At 42.6% G+C, this 21,655-nt stretch overlaps 1 protein-coding gene across 1 annotated transcript in view; it reads left to right on the top strand.

Annotated features, from left to right (window-relative positions):
- Positions 1-286: 286 nt before the first annotated feature.
- xkr4 (XK related 4) overlaps positions 287-21,655 on the top strand; it is a 51,258-nt gene continuing 29,889 nt past the window's right edge. The window contains exon 1 of the mRNA XM_030074692.1: positions 287-1,074. Coding sequence (XP_029930552.1) covers positions 380-1,074 — 695 coding nt within the window. The 5' untranslated portion in view covers positions 287-379. The remainder of the gene's footprint in view (positions 1,075-21,655) is intronic.

Below are 21,655 nucleotides of genomic sequence, written 5' to 3' on the forward strand. Positions count from 1 at the left end.
TAAAATCAGTTCCTCTTTTCTCCTCGGTCAGCGGCAAAAGGAAGAAACAAACCCATCAGTAGAAAAGACAACGCAGAGAAAGCCTTCCTGTCGGCTGGATGTGAGCAGATCATCAACCGAGCGAGCGAGCAGCCTAATCAAAAGGGTGTTATGGACAAAAACATAGAGCCGAGCACGGGGCTTTATTTTATCTTCTTTTTTGTCTTTATTTTGTATTATGACCAGGCGGCGCTATAGAAGAGCTAGCCCTGCCCAGAGAGGAGGAAGAGGAGGAGGAGAGAAACGCAGAAGGGTGTCGACGGAGAGAGGAAGGGGTAGAGGAGAAGAGGAGGGGAGGAATAGAGGAGGAATAATATATTAATATTACAAGCTTCTAACAATGGCGGCTAAATCGGACGGGGTGCTGAAGATGAAGAAGAGCGACGTGGCCTTCACTCCCCTGCAAAATTCGGAGCACTCCGGCTCGGTGCAGGGGCTCCACCCGGGCGGCCAGCCTGACTCTGCTGGCACCGGGGACGGGGACTTCGCAAACGGGGAGTCGCGGTGCTGCGGCGGGGGAGGCTCCAACTCGACGTGCCTTCGCCTGAGCAGGGAGCAGCAGAAATACACGGTGTGGGACTGCTTATGGATCGTAGCCGCAGTGGCCGTCTATCTGGCTGATGTGGGCACCGACGTGTGGCTGTCAGTCGACTACTATCTCCGCCGAGACTACTGGTGGTTCGGCCTGACGCTGTTCTTCGTGGTGCTGGGCTCCTTCTCCGTCCAGCTCTTCAGCTTCAGATGGTTCGTCCACGACTTCAGCACCGAGGACGGCCCGGGCTCCGCCGCCGACTGCTCCCACATGGACGGGAACAAGCTGCTGAGCGGCTCGGCTTCACACGGCGACGTTACCTCTCAGCACCACCCGGCCACACCGCAGAGACAGGCGTCGACCGCCAGCAAAAACACCACGACCAACAGCACCGCCAGCACCGCCGGGGGAAGCCGGAGTAAAAAACGATCGGCGTCTTACTCTTTCTGCGTCTGGTTCGCCCAGTCCCTCATCCACATCCTCCAGCTGGGCCAGATATGGAGGTAGGATGATGGGCCTAGGGATGGGTAACACACACATACACAGTGTGTGTGTGTGTGTGTGTGTGTGTGTGTGTGTGTGTGTGTGTGTGTGTGTGTGTGTGTGTGTGTGTGTGTGTGTGTGTGTGTGTGTGCTGGAATAAATGAATGAATGAGCAGAGGGCTGCTCTGACAGCAGTGGGCACCGTTGGCACCACGGTAGCCTCTGCCCGTTGCCAGCTCCTACAGCATGGCTACCAGCTGCCATCTTTAGCCTGCTTTTCACCACAGGGCCAAACACACATTATACTATGTCTTTCAGTCCCCCACCCCAAAACAAAACCTGTTTTTTTTTTTTCCTCTCATGCAAGAGTGAGCTTTCCATCTTCACTTACCAACAGAAGGAGCTGGCCCTGGCCTGGATGGTCACTTCTGATGTCTGCCTCTGGCTAATGATGGTGATGCCTCTTTTGAGGGCGACTTAGATGATTTGATGATGATTTGAGTAGCGCCATGAATTTAAATGCTACACTAAGATACTCTCAGTTCAGGCAAAAAAGATGGTGATCTAACTGACAACTTGTCCATATTCAGCTACTCAGTGAAGAAACACAACATCACCTAACAGGGGCTCTGTAACTATTTTTATCTGCTTGAGATGTCTTGAGGCGCATATTGCACACCGAAAACAGTGGGTTCCAATCTGCCTCAGGACCTTTATTGACTGCCATATCCCCTCTCCAATGTGCCCTTTGCTCGGACACAAATACTGCAAAACATTAACCTGCCTTTTTTTAAGGTATATGCTTGTAAGACTGTGTTAAACCCTATATTCATTTAAATGCTTTTATTCCACTCATTTGAAATTTGGAAGACTACTCAGGCAATCGGTGAAATCCGTGCCCTGTCTGATATTATGGCTAAAATGATGACCTTTTGGAGAATGTAGCCCAGCGCCACCAATTGCCCTCCCATACACACACACACACGCACATACACACACACATTAGTGGCACATGCAGCATGCACCCTGGAATGAAGCGAACTGGGGCTAGTTGCCTTGCTATTGTCTGAAAACCTTGAGAATTCAAAAGGACATTTAATTGCTAATTGCCAAGATTATATCAGCCGAAGGCAGCAGAGCATCATGCTGCATGCCAGTGGGTTTTCATTATCCAGCAGAGGCCCTTCCACTTGCAGAGAGTCCACCTTTCAAGAATAGAAAGAAGCAGTTTTAGTAGTTTTAGTGTGAGTCTCGGGGTCTGGAAACACTTTCTAGCAGTGGGTTAGAGCAGTCAGTCTAGTAGAAGTCAATAGTAGAGCTATGTTGTTTCAGTGGTGCTTGTGCTGCCTTTCAGATAGTCATGTTATGATTAGAGGACCATGCATACTGTATGTGTGTTGTCCTCTCTTTGCATTGCTTCAAGCAGAGTGTTTTGGGAAGGTGGAGAGCGGCAGTGGCTGTGAGACGCGAGGTCTGTTCAGTAATTGCTCTGGATTAGCTGGATTGAGTGTGTGGAGTAAACAGCACAGACAGGTGATGAGTTTTCAGTGCATTTCTCTAGCTGCAGAGCTATTTTTTTCTGCGGTGTGAAGCCACTGCTGCTAAATGTAACACAGAACTCCTCCAATTTTCATTTTATTTATTTATTTATTTCCCAGGCAGAGGTGAAAGTGAGAAGTTGAGTTTATCTTTTTTGGATCCAGTTTTATGAAAACATAGCACGAGTCTTGTCATATGTTGACTCACTGGCAGCTGTCATGTAACTGCCGAGTGCTGAAGTGTGGAGGGAAAGGCTGGTAAAAACCGAATCTGAATTATCATGGAAATCTCAGAGGCAATATTTCAGCAGCGGTGCTGTCCAGGAGCAGAAAAAAAAAAAAGAAATGGATGGGATATTGATCAGTCTCGCCGCAACACTGTGATAAAACTATCAGTCTATCAATATATTATTAATCATATTGTAGTTCAACATTGATTATTCTCTTCATTAACTAATGTGCAGCATGTAATGAGTTATTAATGGACAAGCAGTGCTTCTATTCCGGGTCCAGTGTCTTCCCAGTGGATTACCTCTGTAGGGATGTGAATGTCCAGCAGTCATGCCACATGCTGCCGCTGTATGTGAGAGGGTTTGAAACAACACTAAACTCACTCCAACAAAGATTTTCACAAGAGAAGGGGTATTATTTATAAAATTGACTGAAATAGAACCTATATATACTATACTGATAAAGAAAAATTATGCAGGTAATGCCATTGTATATATTAGTTTTATTAGCATTTAAATGACAAATTTCCAGTTGGTTGCATAGGTCCAATAACAGACATAATAATAATGTATTACTAATTAGTTATCATCTTAGAGTTTATGATAAATTTATGATGTTTTAACTAATTTTATCTGTCTAATTGAAAAATTTCCTTGCATTTTATTGAAACTATTTATTTGTGTAAAAAACATTTTTCTTAATACTGCAGAAATCCATTTTTTGAAAACAGAGGCTCAGTCGGTTACACAGACAACAGTGCTGAGGATGACTGTGAGACGCGTGACAGAGGTGGCCTCTGTTATGACTGTGTTGGCATCAAATCAGATACAACATTAGACAACATAGGGACTAATTAGGTAGGGCATAACGACAGTTTCAAAAAAAGGAATTTGGAGGAATGAGACAGCAGAAGAGCTCTGTGTTGACACATGGTCCACAGTGGTGCTCACACAGAGCAAAATGGTGAAGAAAAAGTCCAGCAGACATTTGAGGCCATCGTCAGCATGTCCATCTGAAACCTCTGCTGTACTTATTATTTGTTTTAGCAGGTTACCAGTTTCTCTGTTGTCTGATGTTGTAGCTTGAAGAAGGACCTGCATACACATGGTTGTCGATGGAACGTGGAGGGGGCCACAGATTTAAACAGTGACTACATTTACACACCTTATCCCAAAGCCCAGTATATATTCTGGCCGTTGGGGTAAGGTTCAGTTCATAAATACTATGAACTGAACTGCTGTTTTGGTTTGGATGGAAAGCCAGGGTGTCACAATTTCAATTCTAATCTGAAAATCAATTAAAATGATTGTTCGATTTTGACCTTCAAAATCACAAGCATGTTTGTGATTCTCTCAGTATTTTTCTATGAGCTATGTCGTCATCCTTACCCCGCTAGCCTGCTAATGCTAGCGTAGCCGCCCTGCTAACTCACAGCAACAGTGAAACGTAGTTCCACCAGCTGACAACCCAGAGTTTGTCCTGTTCTTGAGCCAGCCGTCATTTGCACAGCCTGATTTGTTGTGAATTGCTTTGCTGCTCTTGCTCGTCCCGTTGGCCTGCCTGGGCCCTCTGCAAGCCTTACATGCTAGTCACAGGGGACTCGTTTATTTAAGAATGAGTTTAGCCAGAGACTTTCACCTGTCTCCCAAGGGACAGAGCTCCCAACGAAGAGGCTATCCTTAGGGTGCTGGCACACAGGAGTAGGCACTCCCGTAAGACACAATCCAAACACACTAGCAATGACAACATTGTTATACATGCTGTCAGCCTTGATAATAGGATGACCAATCAGAAGTCACAAAGGGTAACATAGCTTGGACATGTGACTTCACCAGAGAGATGTGTTATATGACACTTGATGCCATATAAGCTACCTCATCTAATAATGGCATAGATGTCAATTTTGTAACAAAAAAAAAAAAAAAAAGTCCAATCAAAATCAAATTGAATCTCAACCTTAAAATCGAAAATCACCACCAAATTGTGGATCCTCCACAATATATTTTCTCAGCCAGCATCTGGTCATTTTCACCAATGCACAGTCAAAACAATATTTTAAGTTAAAAAGCTGCTTTTGTGGGAAAAGTCCCTTTGGCCATTGTTCATTTGACTTTGTTTAGCCAAGTGCTCTATGTTGCCCCCTGGAGGTGGAAACTCATATTCTTGTAAATGGAATATCTCCATGTGAAGACTTAAGTTGTGATGCTACCTTGAGTCTTAGTCTTGTCTTTGTAAGGTCCTTTGAGACCTCCGTTTGAAGACCCGTATAAAGAAACCTGATTAGACATCAGACCTAGACATCATGTGTTATATTACATCAAGTTTGCAGTATTATCACCCCAAATGCATGTGAGAATTACTGACTCATGGCATGTTTGTGTATCCTGTGAGTGCATGTTTCCACGGCATAGCATCTATGTGCCTTGGGCTCCAAGGAGATTGTTAATAATGTATGTGTGATTACATGGTTTTGCATCTATATGTTTTTCCCCATTCCTTCATCCTGAAGAGATGGGCCGGCCTGCCTGCCTGCCTGTGTGTGTGTGTGTGTGTGTGTGTGTGTGTGTCTGTGAATGATAAAGTTCATTAGCCTGGATCCAGTAAGACTGTGGTTGAAACAGACACACAGGCTAAAACTGGGCCTGTTATTTCACATGAGCTCAACATCATGTCTATTATTAGAACCACGACTGGGAACTCTCTGCTATAATAGGATTCACACTCCCATTCATTCCAGCTCCAAGACATGGGACTTAAAAAGCAACTGATGGTAGATTTGATTCTCCATGCATTTTATTAACTTTAATATTTTAAAACTTTAGCACACTCATTAAGCAAGCTATTACAAATAAAGGCATGGCGACTGCTGACAGACGTCACTGCCACATTTGTCTCATAGCTAAGACATATTTGAAACTGAAATGCTCAATAACTGATTTGTCATACATTTTAGAGGTATTTGTTGTTTATATATCAAGGGATCTTACACCTTGAGATCAAATTGTGTATACATTTGCATGTTGCAGCATAAGTTGAAACTAGAAAGTGGAAAGAATTTAACTGAAGTTAATTTACCTAGAAGGTGTATAGCTCTCTAGTCACTTTTACATGTTGAGTATGCATGGCCTCCTGTAGATCTGCAACCATTCTGTCATCTGTAACATATTAAGTGTGTTATTAAGTTAAGTTAAGTTATTCGGTTATTACACGTATACAGCAGCTATCAAATTGCTGAACTGCGATGTATCTGAGAAGCCAGGTTTCCATAATCAGGTTTAGGGCTTTAGAGAAATCTGGCTAACACAGCTAGATTTCTGCTAGAGAAACCAGATCACTGGGTCATGTAAACGCTTACTTGGATTTCTGAATGGCTTTTTACATGGGCTGTGCAATGCATCATGGTTTCTCTGCATAGGCTACAAGACCGCTGTCAGCAGTGGTGAGGGCCAGGGGTGGGTGGGAAACCTGTTTATTTCTAGTACATGTAAACTGGGGTTTTGGATTAATTGGATTTCCTGCCTTAGGCTGGTTACTCACAATAATTTGATTGCATCTAGATGGCTGTTTTATCTATCTATCTATCTATCTATCTATCTATCTATCTATCTATCTATCTATCTATCTATCTATCTATCCATACAGTATGTTGTTATGTGTTTTATTATATAGATGGATACCTACATAGTGTTACATAGATTTTGCAGAGACAGAGGTACATGTTGAATGCTTGGAGAGTGTTGGAACTGATGGGTTTCAGGAACCTCCATTTGCTCTATTCTTTTTTTATATCCTGTTCTTTGCTGTATCCTATTACTACTCACTGCAATTTCCCCAAAGAGATTATTAAAGTTTAATCTAATCTGACCTGACCTGACCTAACCTAATTTAATCCTCCTTCTTATCAGTTTGGCAACCAAAAAAAAAAAAAAAATCAGAAAATCAGTCAGTGGTCTTGCAAGAGTCTAGTATGAGTTGAAAACTCGATGAGATGAGTTGGATCAGCTCGAGCTGTTCAGCTGTAATCTAGTTTTCCGCTGTGACTGAGCATGATAAAAACTGAACTTTGATGTGCTCGTGGCTAAAAGCATTGCACACAGACGCCCTCAGCCAAGTTTCTCTTCATTTTTTATGTCATGCTCTTTACCTGATAAATCTTTTTCAGGCTGGAGGGGCTGGAGCTTGTCCCAGCATGCACTGAGATACTGTGGACAGGTCACCAGTCCATCACAGAGCTAACACAAAATAAACACGCTCCCATTCATTACCTACACATGCAACAACACAAGAAAAACCCACAATGGTCACTGAAATATCTTGAAACTGACAAAAGTAATAATAAATTATAATTTACTGAACATTGACTAAGGAAAATCAGACATTGCTTTTGTATTGTGGTTCAACAGAATAATAAAAAAAAAAAAAAAAACTGATGAAACTTGCCTGGACAAATTAGTCGTTACCCCTAGAACAGATTGAAAATAATTTGACCGAAGTGACATGTTAAACCAAAGTTTGTCCTGTAATTAGCATCACAGGTCTCTTCAATCTTGCAGTCGGTCAGTCTGCCTATTTAAAGGGTGAAAAGTATTCATTCTGCTGTTTGGTATCATGGTGTGTGCCACACTGAACATGGATCAGAGAAAGCAAAGGAGAGAGTTGTTTGAGATCAGAAAGAAAATTATAGACAAGTATGTTAAAAGTGAAGGCTATAAGACCATCTCCAAGCAGCTTGATGTTCCTGTGACTACAGCTGCAAATATTGTTGAGAAGTTTAGGGTCCATGGGACTGTAGCCAACCTCCCTGGACACGACCACACAAGGAAAATGGAAGACAAATTGAACAGAAGGGTAATGTGAATGGTAACCAAAGAGTCCAGGAACAACTTCCAAAGAGAGTCAAGGTGAACGCAAGGTGAATGTTTTAGCCAAAGTGAACTTAATCAAAGATGACCCAGGAAGACTCCACTTCATAAAAAAAAAGTCAGACTGGAATTTTCCAAAATGCGTATTGACAAGTCACAAAGCTTCTGGGAGAATGTCCTTTGGACGGATGAGACAAAACTGCAGCTTTTTGACAGGTCACATCAGCTGTATGTTCACAGACACAACAATGAAGCATTCAAAGAAAAGAACACTGTACCCACTGTGAAACATGGAGGAGGCTCGGTTATGTTCTGGGGCTGCTTTGCTGCGTCTGGCACAGGGTGTCTTGAATCTGAGCAGGGTACAATGAAAACTCAAGACTATCAAGGCATTCTGGAGCAAAACAACTTCCCCAGTGTCAGAAAGCTAGGTCTCAGTCGCAGGTCATGGGTCCTCCAACAGGATAGTGACCCAAAATACACAGCTATAAACACCCAAGAATGGCTACGAAGGAAACACTGGACTATTCTGAAGTGGCCCTCTATGAGCCCTGATCTGAATCCATCTGTGGAAAGAGCTGAAACATGCAGTCTGGAGAAGGCATGCTCCAAACCTGAGGCAGCTGGAGCAGTTTGCTCACGACGACTGGGCCAAAATACAGGTGCACAGGTCGCATGATGGTCTCAAAAGGTCCTACGACAAAATATGAGGCCATGGTTCCTATCATTTTTGTCCAGGCCAGTTTCATTAGTTTCATTTAGTTTTAAACGATTCTGTTGAACCGCAATTCCAAAGCAGTTTCTGATTTTCATTAACTGATGTTCATTATATTATTTATTGTTAGGGTTAGGGTTAGGGTTTTTGCCAGTTTCAAGTTATTTTAGTGACCATTGTGGGTTTTTCTTTCTTTAATAGAAAGGTACCAACAAAGTTGTCCATGTGTGTAAGGATGATGGTGAGGAAAACATGGGGAGAACATATAGCCTCCACATTAAAAGGATCAGGAACCAAACCCACAGCTTAATGTCTGTAGACATGGTGCCAAAATTCTCCTCTTCTCTTCTCTTCTCTTCTCTTCTCTTCTCTTCTCTTCTCTTCTCTTCTCTTCTCTTCTCCTCTCTTCTCCCTTTCCCTCCCCTCCTCTGGACAGGCTGTTTTTAGAAACCTTTCCCCTGGCTCTCTGGTGGTTTTTAAATGCTGCCTGTTACACAACATGCCGAGCTGAAGAGCTTTAGCCTTTACCAGCAGCAATCTTTAGAGATTTGACCTGCGGTACTTGACTCACACTCCCGCTGTCTGTTGGCCACACATGCACACACACATACAAACACATACACACACGCTCAAACACATACACACACACACACACACACACACACCTATGTATAACACAAGAAACATATCTCTATTTGTAGATAGATATATAGATCTATGCACGCATATGTTTGCCAATGCAAATGCACAAGCATGTATTCCTCAGAAACATGATGATCTTATTGCCTCTCCCTGTTACTTTCATGCAAATACACACACGCACACACACACCTGGCTGCCTTTTCCTGATGCAGTATGAAGAAACCCCAGCCCGTCTATCTATTATGCAACACAGCAGAACGCATTGAAACTCTCACTGGACTGTACACACACAGTGTAAACTGACCACTGTAGCCACATGTGATGTGTTTGAATGAGTAGGTGTATGTCTTAAAAAGGCTCGCTATCCCAGAGGGAAATTGCAACACACACACACACACACACACACCTGTAATTTAACACCGTCTGTCTGTGGTTTAGGCAGCTTGATCATCTTTCTGCTTTTGAATGAGGAGATCCTGTTGAACCGCCTGAATATGATCCAGTGAGTGTGTGCGTGCATGCATGCGTGAGTGTGCAGGTGTCCTGCTGTGTTTTTACCTGTTGGAGGGCCGCATGTACAGGATCCACAGCACGAGGCCTGTGCAGGTGCATGCAGCTTCCCGTGTTAGTATAGCAGCCTCAGTAGATTGTAATGGACGTGCTCTGCTGCTGCAGCTGTCCCGCGCTGCACACGTGCCTGGTGTCTTCTACCCAGAAGTGGGTGTAGGTTTTGGGCCTACTTAAAGCAAAAGTGAACTTTGGTCAAGTGTTTGGCATAGATACTGTTTTTCAGTCTTTGTATTCACTTTCATAGCAAAACAGCTTCCAAAATTAAATTTTAACACATAATTGAATGTGAACAAAGTGGATCATGCCAATATAAAAAAAACAAGTCTTAGAACTCATTTTTGCCTAATAATTTCAATTATTTGTGAAAGTACTATTAGGTCATTTCTTCCTACTGGGACTTGTTATATTGTTATATGTTATATTGGTATAATCTGATTTGTTCACATTGCTTTATGTGCTTAAAATGTTATTGTAAACTATACAACCCAACACTCTACCTTAGACTGAAATTTCATCTCCAGTTTCATCCACATACGCACGCACGCACAGACGCACGTACGCACGCACGCACGCACGCACGCACGCACGCACGCACGCACGCACGCACGCACGCACGCACACACGCACACACAAGGAAACTAGTCAGTAAAATAACTGCATAACTGCAGCTTCCTCTGTCTGGCCAACACTCTGGTACAATATTCTCATTTTTTCACTCACACAAGACTTACAAAATTGGTTTTGGCCTGGTTCAAGTAGTGGCAGAGTCTGAGACTGTAATGCTATGAATGAACTACACAGCGGCCTGACAAAGCTTGAAGCCCCTTGAGGAATACAGCAGTAACCTTTGAACCAGTAATAAGCCACCACCTTCCTGACCCAGACAGGACACCGACCTGAATATTGGTTCCACTTGGCTACACATGGGAAAAAAGAGCCCTATGCACTTAATTCACATGGTGACAGTATTTAGTTTCCATCATACTTGGGGTGTAGAATTTGACTTGGAAGTATAAGTAATACATGGCTGACTCAGCTGGTCTTGAAATGGAAAATGCAAGGGAAAATTGTCCTTGTATGCAGGGTAGATAAAGCTAGAGTGTATACACTAAGTCAAATACCTATAAGTATTAATTTGGCAAATGCATATACACACACACACACACAAAGCCAAAAACGTGTCATTAAAGCAGATCTGTGAGAAAAAGAAAGCGAAGGCTCACTATGAGTGCAGGTGCTACAGTTTGCGCAGGTAGAGAGGCCGGGCAGTAGGTGGGGATTATTAACAGCCTGAATAATATCTGAGCTCTTATTGTTTTGCTTCTGTGCATTTTGGGGCTGCATGCAGACAATGCAAAGATATGTAGAAAACAATCCCCAAATAATTGCAACCCACGACTACCAATTCTGAAGCAACTTTCTCAGAAAAATGAACCCAAAATCTCTTGTATAAAGAAGCCACACTAGAATACTACTACTACTATCCCAACTGCTACTATTACTATTACTACTGATACTAATGCTGCTACCACCACCTCTTCAAGCTCTAACTCTTTCAACCATTTCAACCACTGCTTCTACTACGTAAGACAGTACAGCTGTTGTCACTGCAGCCACTAGTTCAACTTGATGAACTTCAGCTGCCATCACTAGACTACAAGCTAACAGAAACCACCTAGGCATGCCAGTTAGTAGCCCCAGCACCTTAATAGATATAAGGAGTCACCTATAGTACGGTGTCTGTGACCAGTGTTGTTCACACTTCAAGGTGGAGCTAGCCACACCTAACCACAGGTTTCAATCTTTGGTTTTCATCACTGTCCTAGGAAAAAAAAAATGTAGCCCACTGGCATCTACCTGTCCAACAGAATACAGGCCACTGGTGCTGCTGATGGAGATGGTTTTGTAAAGTCTGTGCTTGGTTCATGTTGTTGGTACTGAAGAGTGGTTGGACTGCATCGCTGTTAGGATCCATGTCTAACCCAGAACAGAGTGCCAGTTGTTTGCCTTGGCCTTGGGTGCCATAACACAGTATGTGAGCATCTTAACTCTCGCACGAGTAAACACACTCACGTTCACATTCACTAGTTGCAAGCCGTCCAGAGCCATTCAGATCACCGTTCATCAAAAATATGATCACATTCAATGAACGCTATTCTTTGAACAACTGCTAGTAACTATATACAAAACTTTTCACAACAACATGCTATAGCCTAGCAACCACATAATAACACCCTGGTAACCAGTGCGTATTAATTCCTCCAAGTAAAACCACACCTATGAAAAGTGCTGTAAGTACCACTGTGACTGCTACTGTAACCACTACAAGTACAGGTGCTTCAATTACTGAGCCACATTCACTAATATTTGCATATCTGAGTTCTTATTTTGTGTGCTGAATACACCCACACAAAATTTCTCCGCTTTCTGCCAGGATACTTTACTTATATAGCACACTAATAAATCAAGTGAAGCCTTCCATAGCTTTTCACTTAATCATAGCTTAATGTACAAAACATTCACTCATTAGGTGAATATCACTGGGATGATGTGTGAAGAACAGTCCCACTGTAGAAGCAAACAGTGGGTAAAAAGAGAAAATGATGCAGAGTGCAGCAAGGCCTCTATAAAAGGCTCTCCTCTATTGCATTAGGCAGAAAAGACTTTTAAATAGCATTCCTAGAAAACTGCTGTTGTCTTCATGATATAGCCAGGGATGTGTTGCACCTGTCTCAAGACCTCTGTCGATTACTATTTTTGTATTTAGTGAGTCACTTATTTATGTATTTATTTTGATAATTTGGATAACAGAAACCCATTCTCAATGATTGGTGAAAGCACACTGAGAGTGCTGTTGTTGGTGGTGCGTGTGTGTGTGTGTGTGTGTGTGTGTGTGTGTGTGTGTGTGTGTGTGTGTGTGTGTGTGTGTGTGTGTGTGTGTGTGTGTGGTCTTCATTTTGCTCCAACAGCTGTCAGTTCAGCCACAGTGGAAAAACTCCATCAAGAAAACCCACCTGGAATAAATATTTCATGCAGTGTGTGTGTGTGTGTGTGTGTGTGTGTGTGTGTGTGTGTGTGTGTGTGTGTGTGTGTGTGTGTGTGTGTGTGTGTGTGTGTGTGTGTGTGTATGTGTGTGTGTGTGTGTGTGTGTGTGTGTGTGTGTGTATGTGCGTGTTAGGTGAAAGGCTTGTCAACCTTTTGCATTATTCACAGTCTTCTCCTACTGGCTCATTGCCCAGAGGTGGGGGGAGGAGGAGGGGGGGGCACAGATAGTGAATGGGGCAGAGAGAGCAGGGTAGCAGTTAGATGGAATGTGCACAGTTCATCTCTCTCTCTCTCTCTCTCTCTCTCTCTCTCTCTCTCTCTCTCCCTTTCTCTCTCTCGTCATCTTTCTCTTCCCTCAGCATGTTCTGTTGGTGTCCTCTCCTCCCTCAGCAGCCACTGTTTCGGTGCCCTTGAGCAAGGCACTTAACCCACACCTGCTTAAAGACCAGCTGAACCTCCACTGGGCTGCTGCTCCACAAAACTGTCCCTCTGTGTCTTCTCTCACTTCTAGAGGTGTAACAATCGCTCAGTTCACAATTCGGCTCATAATACAGGGTTCACCATTCAATATTTTCACAACATTTTGAGCAGAAGTTGAATCAAGAAAACATGTGCTGATTACGGTATCACGCCACAGTGGTGTGTACTGGTATTGCAGCCAAATTAGAAAATTCTCTTGCTGTGGTCATTATTATGAGACAAATCTCCTAATTAGTAACTGATAATTCATTGCTGTGCACTTGATTTGCTCAGGTTTTTCAGATATTAGAGGCATAGCAATTTGCAGGCCTACACCTGTTTATATGTGAATCAGAATCAGAAAGACTCGCCCGGACCAGTTTATTGTTGCTGCACATTGCCAGGCACTGAGACACACATACAGGATTGTGGATTAGCAGCCCAGGGGAGCAGGGAGCAGCTAATGAGGAGATTTCAACCCCATGTGGACTCAGAACATGTCCACGTCCAGGTGACTGTACAACCCAACGCTGAATCACCACCAGTGCTGGGCAGCCATCCAGCAAGTGAGACCGAGAAAATGCTAGAAAATGCGCCTAATGCTCCTAAACCAAGACATTTTTGATATTTCTTTTAGGGAAAGGTTTGGGTTGTGGCACGTGGACTGAAGTTCCACTGTAATGTCCAGTTTGGACTGACTGAAGTGATTAGACACAGAAAAGTTGAGAGGACAAGAGACACATTGCTTACATTTGTGCCAGAGAAAGAGAAGCGTCAGTGTGTGTGTGTGTGTGTGTGTGTCCGCTTTTGTGTGTGTGTGTGTGCGTGCGCGCGTGCGTACCCAGTTGGCCAGTTGGTGTAATTAGCTCCAGTTGACAACATCTGGCCCTGGCAGTGTCCAATGACTGTCACAGCCTGCCCTGTGCTTTTTTTTTTTTTTTTTTTGTATATGTGTGTGTGTATGTATGTGTGTGTGTGTGTGCATGTATTTGTGTGCTTTTCTCTGTGTGTGTGTGTGTGTGTGTGTGCTCCCTTGACAGTGTCTATTTCTCTGGCTGGCTGTCCAGTATGATGGTTGCCAGGAATCTGTGATTGTGTGTGTGTGTGTGTGTGTGTGTGTGTGTGTGGCGGTGGTACCGGTCTCCGTCTACCAGCTGTCTTCAACCCCCAGGCCTGCTCTGCTCGCTGACATGATATTCAGTGAGGGATACGAGGCAAAAACCCGCTTGTTACTCTGGGTGTCTGCCCGAAATCTCTCTTTTATCTCTCTGGACAATATTCATAACAAATCCCGTCTGTCACTGGTACAGCAGAGGTGTCAGCGTCCCTGAAACTCAAACTGCTCCATCACGCTGGAGTAAGCAGCAGGTAAACACGACAAGTCTTCCATGAACAAGTGAAAAGGATTCGAGAACAGGCGTCAACATGCTCGCCTGTTCTGTGTGTGACGGTCAACTCGCCGGCCAAGGCAGCGAACACTGAGCTCATCCACAGAGCCGCTCTTCTGCCTCTGCATTCACCTCCACAGCAACGCAGCTCCCACAAGACACACACCAACATCCACGAAACAAGTCACAGCAAAAACACACTTGATGCGAGGTAACAGCTGTGTCTTAATCATTTCAGTGAACGTCAGGATATGTTTTAGTTTCAGTTTCAGTTTCGTCAAAACACTGGCATTAACCTCTTCTGAGGAAAAGATATGTAGATATCTATCTATATATATATCTATATATAGATAGATATAGATATACATATTTTTAAATAAATCTTTTATTCAGTAGGATTAAATGATGGATGCTGATATGAAAATATATATATGAATGTGTGTGCATATATGTGTGTGTGTGTGTGTGTGCGTGTATGTATATGTATGTATGTATATGTAGATAGATAGATAGATAGATTTCTATGAATTACATTATTATTATTATCATTATTATTATTATTATTATTATTATTATTACAAATCTTGTATTTCTTCGGTCCCTATGAGGGGTTGCCAGTAACTTTATTATTATTATTATTTTTTTTTTAATCATTTTTCTGTTTCAAAGACTTTTACTCTTTGGCCTTTCACTAAAAGCTTCAAAATATGATTTTGTAAAAACATTTTAATATCTCAAGTTATGTCCCAGTGAACTGGTACAAAATCACTCCATAAACCCCTGTGATCAATATGAACCATTGTGTCAGTGTTTGTCCCTGCCTTTAGATAAACACACTCAGTCTCCAAGAAGACAGTCAGGAATAATAAAGAGAAGAGTTATTACACAGCAGACAGCAACTAAATGAAATGGCATTGATTGTTGAACATGTTTTATGAGTCATGATGCTTTTTGGAATCGTTCATTTGAAGCAAACTAAAGTTATGGGAGTTATTGGAGCCTTAATCTTGAGTAGTTTTCTAGGCCGCGGGTGTGTGTGTGTGTGTGTGTGTGTGTACTGTATGTGTCTCTGTGTGTTATTGTCTGTCACTGTGCTCTAGTTTGCTGCTGCCTTGTCACATTAATCCTCTGCTCTGTATTTGGCCTATTTGTTTCTGGATCCAGATCAGATTCACAGCTCAAGATCATAGCTTCAGCCTTCAGATATTTACACAGCAGGAAATCACTCAGCCCAGATAAGTCCCACTGTGGACCCACATCACAACACAGCCAAGAGGGACTGTTTAAGTTCAAGTCCATGTTGGGGTTTTTTTCTACGCCCTTCATCATAAACCTGTCTTGAAATGACAAAGCAAGAGCCGACATATGAGTGGGTCAAGTTAGAGAGCATGCAGGTGGTGCTGGGACAGGTGCCGGGGGTGCTGGGACAGGTGCCGAGGGTGCTGGGACAGGTGCCGAGGGTGCTGGGACAGGTGCAGGAGGTGCTGGGACAGGTGCGGGAGGTGCTGGGACAGGTGCAGGGGGTGCTGGGACAGGTGCCGGGGGTGCTGGGACAGGTGCAGGAGGTGCTGGGACAGGTGCAGAGGGTGCTGGAGCAGGTGCAGGAGGTGCTGGGACAGGTGCCGAGGGTGCTGTGACAGGTGCAGGAGGTGCTGGGACAGGTGCAGGGGGTGCTGGGACAGGTGCCGGGGGTGCTGGGACAGGTGCAGGAGGTGCTATCCCAGCAACAGGTAGAACGTGTTTTAACATAAATAGATCAGTGGAGGTCCAAATGAATAGTTATATGAAATTACAAAATTTTGGGTGATTTTCCCTCAAGGGGTAATTTTATGGTAATTTGTATTGTAATATAATTTTAAATGTTAATTAAATTCGTAATTTTAAATGTTTATTCATTGTCTTTTAACAATTGTTTTTTCCTGTCTTTTTAGGTTATTTTCTTGGATTTTATATTAGCAATAATAATAATAATAATAATAATAATAATAATAATAATAATAATAATAAAAGTAGCTAAAAGTTACAGGAAAATTGCATAAATAAATAAATGAAAGTACCTGAATAAAGTGAATGTTGTTCAGAGGGTGAAATAAAACCTTTCAAGGGGTTTCAAAATACTAATAGAAAGAAAAAGAAGAAAGAAAAAGAAAACAATGCCCTTCCCTTTCACTTTGCTGCTTTACCAGTAGCTCCTGTTGGCACTGACAGCAGCTCTCTCTCTCTCTCTCTCTCTCTCTCTCTCTCTCTCTCTCTCTCTCTCTCTCTCTCTCTCTCTCTTTCTCTCTCTCCCTCTCTGTGTGTGTGTGTGTGTGTGTGTGTCAGTGGTCTAGTTTGCTGCTGTCACATTGCATTGATGCTGAAGTTGAGTTGTGTCCTCAGGGTGGAAAAGCCTTGTCCAGTCTACCCTGCCACCATTTCGGGGGAGAGAGAGAGAGAGAAGGAGAGAGAGAGAGAGAGAGAGAGAGAGAGAGAGAGAGATAGACAGACAGACAGACAGACAGACAGAAAGGGAGAGATGGTGCAGTTTGGATCTTGACTCTTGTAGCTGTGAAACTTGCCACAGCTCTCGGTTTGGTTGGGATGTCTTGGCAGGCGTTCCTCTGATATGCAGCGTGGAGATGGAGGCGGAGAACTTCACTCGCTCCAACTGCATGCTGGGAGAATGCCTCTTAACCTGGTTAGTCAGTAACCTGGATTTGGGTCAAAGCATGTCATCGAGTGTCTTCACCGTGTTAAAGTAAATCAGTAAGCATGCGCTCTGATAATGAGAAACCTGTTGCAGCTGCCTGCCTCATTCATATTGAACAGCCTACTGTGGAAACTGCCATCTGAATGGCATACATTTTAATTGTTGTGTCTGGAATGGGATTAAATGGGCAGTGGATGGGAAATTAATGAATAAATGAATTTCTTTGAATTTCTGAATAAATATACTTGAAATCTGATTTTTTTTTTCTGCAGCTTAGTTAAAAATGGAAGCAGTTACTTGACTTTTTAATTTTTGGGGGGGAATTTAAATTTTTGCCATAATTTCAAATTGAGCTTCCTCAAATTGTACAGTAGATATGCACATGCTGTCTATCCCAAAACAGCAAAACCATGGATTTGAGTTTTATGCAGGGCACTAAAATACATTTTAGGCCAAATTTAATGAATGCAGGTTAACATTTTGAAGTGATTTTGTGGCTTCAAGGGGTTAAAAGCTCGTGAAAGGTGGCTGAACACAGCCTCAACAGAAAAGGAAGAGAAGAAGAAAAAGACATGCAACAGGGATGAGGTGGGACTAGTGAGTTGTAACAGTAGGTCAGCTATTTTGTAACTGGGCAAATAACAATCTGTAGGCAGAATAACGTGCGGGGGACAGAGGGGACAGGTTCCAGAGGCAACGTGGACCCCCTCCCCCAATTCCCCATGCCTGCTACACCCCTGGGCTTGAGCCTGCTTGTCCTGTCTGAGGTCTTGTCTCCTAAGTTTGGCTCCTTTATGGAGAGCAGCCCTCTAACCAGTCGTATCTTTTATTAGGTCCCCTAGTTCTCCCTGAGGGACCAACACGCCCTGTATTCTCCTCTCAGTGTAAAAAGATGACAGAGATGCTGTCAAACAGTTTAATTTTTTTTTTTAAAGAAAAGAGATGCAGAATAACCTCTGTCTGGCACACAATATTCTAGGAAAGGCAGGTATCGGTCTGATAATATTGGTAAACCAATAAATCTGTGTAACCAACCTTACATACTTCTAGCAGGCTTAGAGGATCTCCCTTCTCCTCCTGTAAGAGCCTCTAAGGGATCTGACTGATGGCTTCAGTGTCAACTATTGTTTTATGGTTGAGTAGCTTCTAAAAGTGCTCCCTCCATTGGGACTTAATTGCCTGATCATCCTTTGGCAGTGTTGGCCCTGTGCATGAGATCTTTGAACGTGGGGAGACTGCGGCATGGATAGTCATCACAAGACACTTGGCAGAGACAGAACTGGGTCCAGTGGCATGGACTGCTGCGTCCTATCTCTTTCCTCCAGCCGCTGCGGTGCGCCACTCGTTGTGAAAACACCATCATCCACCTGCTCCATCACTGGAAGCTTCTTAAGCCACACTTGGTCAGAATCCTTGACCACAGAGTAACACAACAGGAGACGCTTTCAGCAGATAAACAGATAAAATGGGTTTTCAGCTGGTTGTGACCGGCAGACCAGCATCCTGACCACAAGACAACCAGGGGACCGCCGACGGGTGTCTCTCAGATGATGACTTACTGTTGCTTGCAACTTGCAAAAATGCTTTTTCATCGGCATAATCAATTAGTTATTTTTACAAGCTACTCAGTGAGCGAATATTTTGGTGCTGCCAAGGACCAGACCTTGTAATCAACATCAAAAGAAGTCACCTTGGATTCTCTCAGTTTTGTATGGCTGAATGAATGTGATTATTCCAGGAATCAAACCCCATTACTGAATGCAAGTTTAAAAATCTCATTCAATCAAATTATCCAATCAAATTCTTTCTGCATGGAATTGTTTGTTAGTTTGTGTCCCTCCGAGGTCATATCTTATCGTACCATATCGTACCATATCGTATCATATCGTATCGTATCTTATCGTATCTTATCGTATTGTATTGTATCGTACCGTATCGTATCGTACCGTATCGTATCGTATCGTATCGTATCATACCGTATCGTATCGTATTGTATTGTATCGTACCGTATCGTATCGTACCGTATCGTATCGTATCATAACGTACTGTATCATATCGTATGGTATCATATGGTATTGTATCATATCGTATTGTATCGTATCCATTTCAAATCATAGAGTTCCTGGGAGCACAGTTATTATAGTTTTGCATTTTTCATTCATTTTTATTTTATTTTGACTTTTGTTTTCAGTTTCAGTTTAGTTGTAATTAGTTTTTAAAGTGGGCTTGCTAGTGTAGTTCAGATTTTATTTCTTGAAAATGCCTTGTTTTCCTTTAGTTTTTATTAGTTTCAGGGTTTGTTTTAGTCCTTTGTTTTGTAATATGGGGTGTTTGTCAGGGGTGAGATTCAAAAAGGACAGGAAAAGCATCGTGTAACAAAACTCAACAAAACATCAGACCATTTTACGAAAAATGTATTCCATCAGTTTATTTAGTCAGTTTTCTAAAAACACACAATACGCTTACAATACAATTATTTAATTTTTATTTATTTATTTATTTATGTATTTATTTATTTCTTTTTCATTTTTATTCCAGTTAATGAAAATGTTTCTTCACATCTAGTTCTCATCATTTCGTTAGCGATAAAAACCTTGCCTGGTAGTCCAAGTACATGATGTATCCTTTGGGAACAAAACAAATTATTTTGAGTTTAGGCGCATAATTCTTGAGACCACACACGTTTGCCAGTTTAGCATGTTTTTGACATGGAGATCCCAGGGCTTTTGGCGCTAGTTCCTGACTGCCTGTCTTTATTCTCTGAACGCCTTTTTTCACTTTGTTTTGTGTGTTTGGCTTCCATCTGTCCTGGTTAGATTATTTTACCTTGTATCACTGTTTTTACCCCTCCTGCCAAAGAAAAGAGCACAACATTCACCTGTCATTTCAGAGTAGGCGATGAGACGCTCGGTTTCTTGTAGCACCGTGCGCTCTGTCAGCAGTAACGCATTCACTGCACAACACGTAATATTTCTCATTTCCTAGGTTAATAGCAACAGGTGCACCTTACATCCTTTGCTGATTCTACACAGCACTTAATGCACACACTGTTGACACATACAGGGGGAAAAAATTAATCCGCGAGCAGGCCCGGAGCACTTGTGAAACAACTCCCCTCAAACAAATTTCCCCCCTCTGGATTTTTGTCTGCAAGACGCAGCTCGGTTAGCGTGCCATGCAGTGTGTGTGATCTGCCTTCCACCTAAGACTCTGTTAAACCTCCATCATACAATTATCATTCCCTCAGTGTTGCTTGTCTACATCTACATTTGTGGCATAAAATTCTGTTTAGATATCTATCACAGGCTCCTGTGATATAGCTTCCATTACCCTCTGACATTTCTACAAAAAATGATTTATTCTTATTTGTTTGAATGGCAGTCTTTCCTCTCTTTCTACACAAAGCACTAAATAATTGGCTAATGATTCCCACCTTACTTGTCTGTTTTCATTCTCTACAAGATTTTTGGAGAAACCTTTTTTTTTTTTTTTTTTTTTTTTTTTTTAAATTTGGCTGCCCATCTCTTTTATTTTTGAGTGATTTACCCCATGGATATAAGCTTGCCCGTTTTGCTGGTATGGTTAGAAGACAGCCTGATAAACCAACAAGTCCATTTGTGCATTTACAAAAAGTTGTTTATGGTCCCTCTTTGGGAGGCACAGTTAGGGTAGAGGCATAGTTTTCCAGCTAAATCCTTTCATCCATATCAATCACTGCCAAATCAATAGAGGAAAACGTAGGCCTTGCACAGTTAGTGTTCAGTAAGGTAGAGCTTTTGATCTGTCAGCAGAGCTGGGCTTAAGGATAAAATGCATCAGTTTTTCTTGTTCATTCCTTTTATTACTTCCTGTTTAATTGCTTATCTGTCATTAGTAATGCTTAAAGTATCATACAAGTGATTCTGCATGTTTAGGGAAATATTTTTTCAAAAAATATGTATTTTATATATGTTTTTAATATATTTTAAAATTTACATTGAAATGGTTGATGTGTTCATGAGAGATCAGTGTGCTGTGTGAGCAGCCACATCCTCCAGTGGCTGTGGTGTCCTCTATAAGGTGAGTCATATATACCCTCTCATGCTGGGCTTTTCCTCACTCTGCTGCACCAAAAATGCAAAGTCGCTGTTTTCTCACTGTTGCTGTTGCCTCTGTGAGCAGCGAGTCGCAGGCTGCTCTCCCTGGTCCTCCGCCGTGTCTTCTGTGGAACTCACCCTGCCCTCCATCTTCTCACGCCCCCCCCCCCAGCACTTCACTTTGAGTTGCAGTGTCTTTATGGTCTGCTCCAGTCCTGTTAGTCTTTGTTTCATCTGAAACCACTGCATGTTTTTCTCCCTCGTTTTCTGTTTTGCGAGAGATTCATGGCCTCCTCTCTGACTTGTGCACAATGACTCTGGATGTACCTCGTTTGCCTTCACTACTGCCTGTCCTACCAGGAAGTAACTCAAAAGAAGCAAGGAAG

The sequence above is a fragment of the Myripristis murdjan genome, chromosome 17, assembly GCF_902150065.1.
Source record: "Myripristis murdjan chromosome 17, fMyrMur1.1, whole genome shotgun sequence".
Lineage (NCBI taxonomy): Eukaryota > Metazoa > Chordata > Actinopteri > Holocentriformes > Holocentridae > Myripristis > Myripristis murdjan.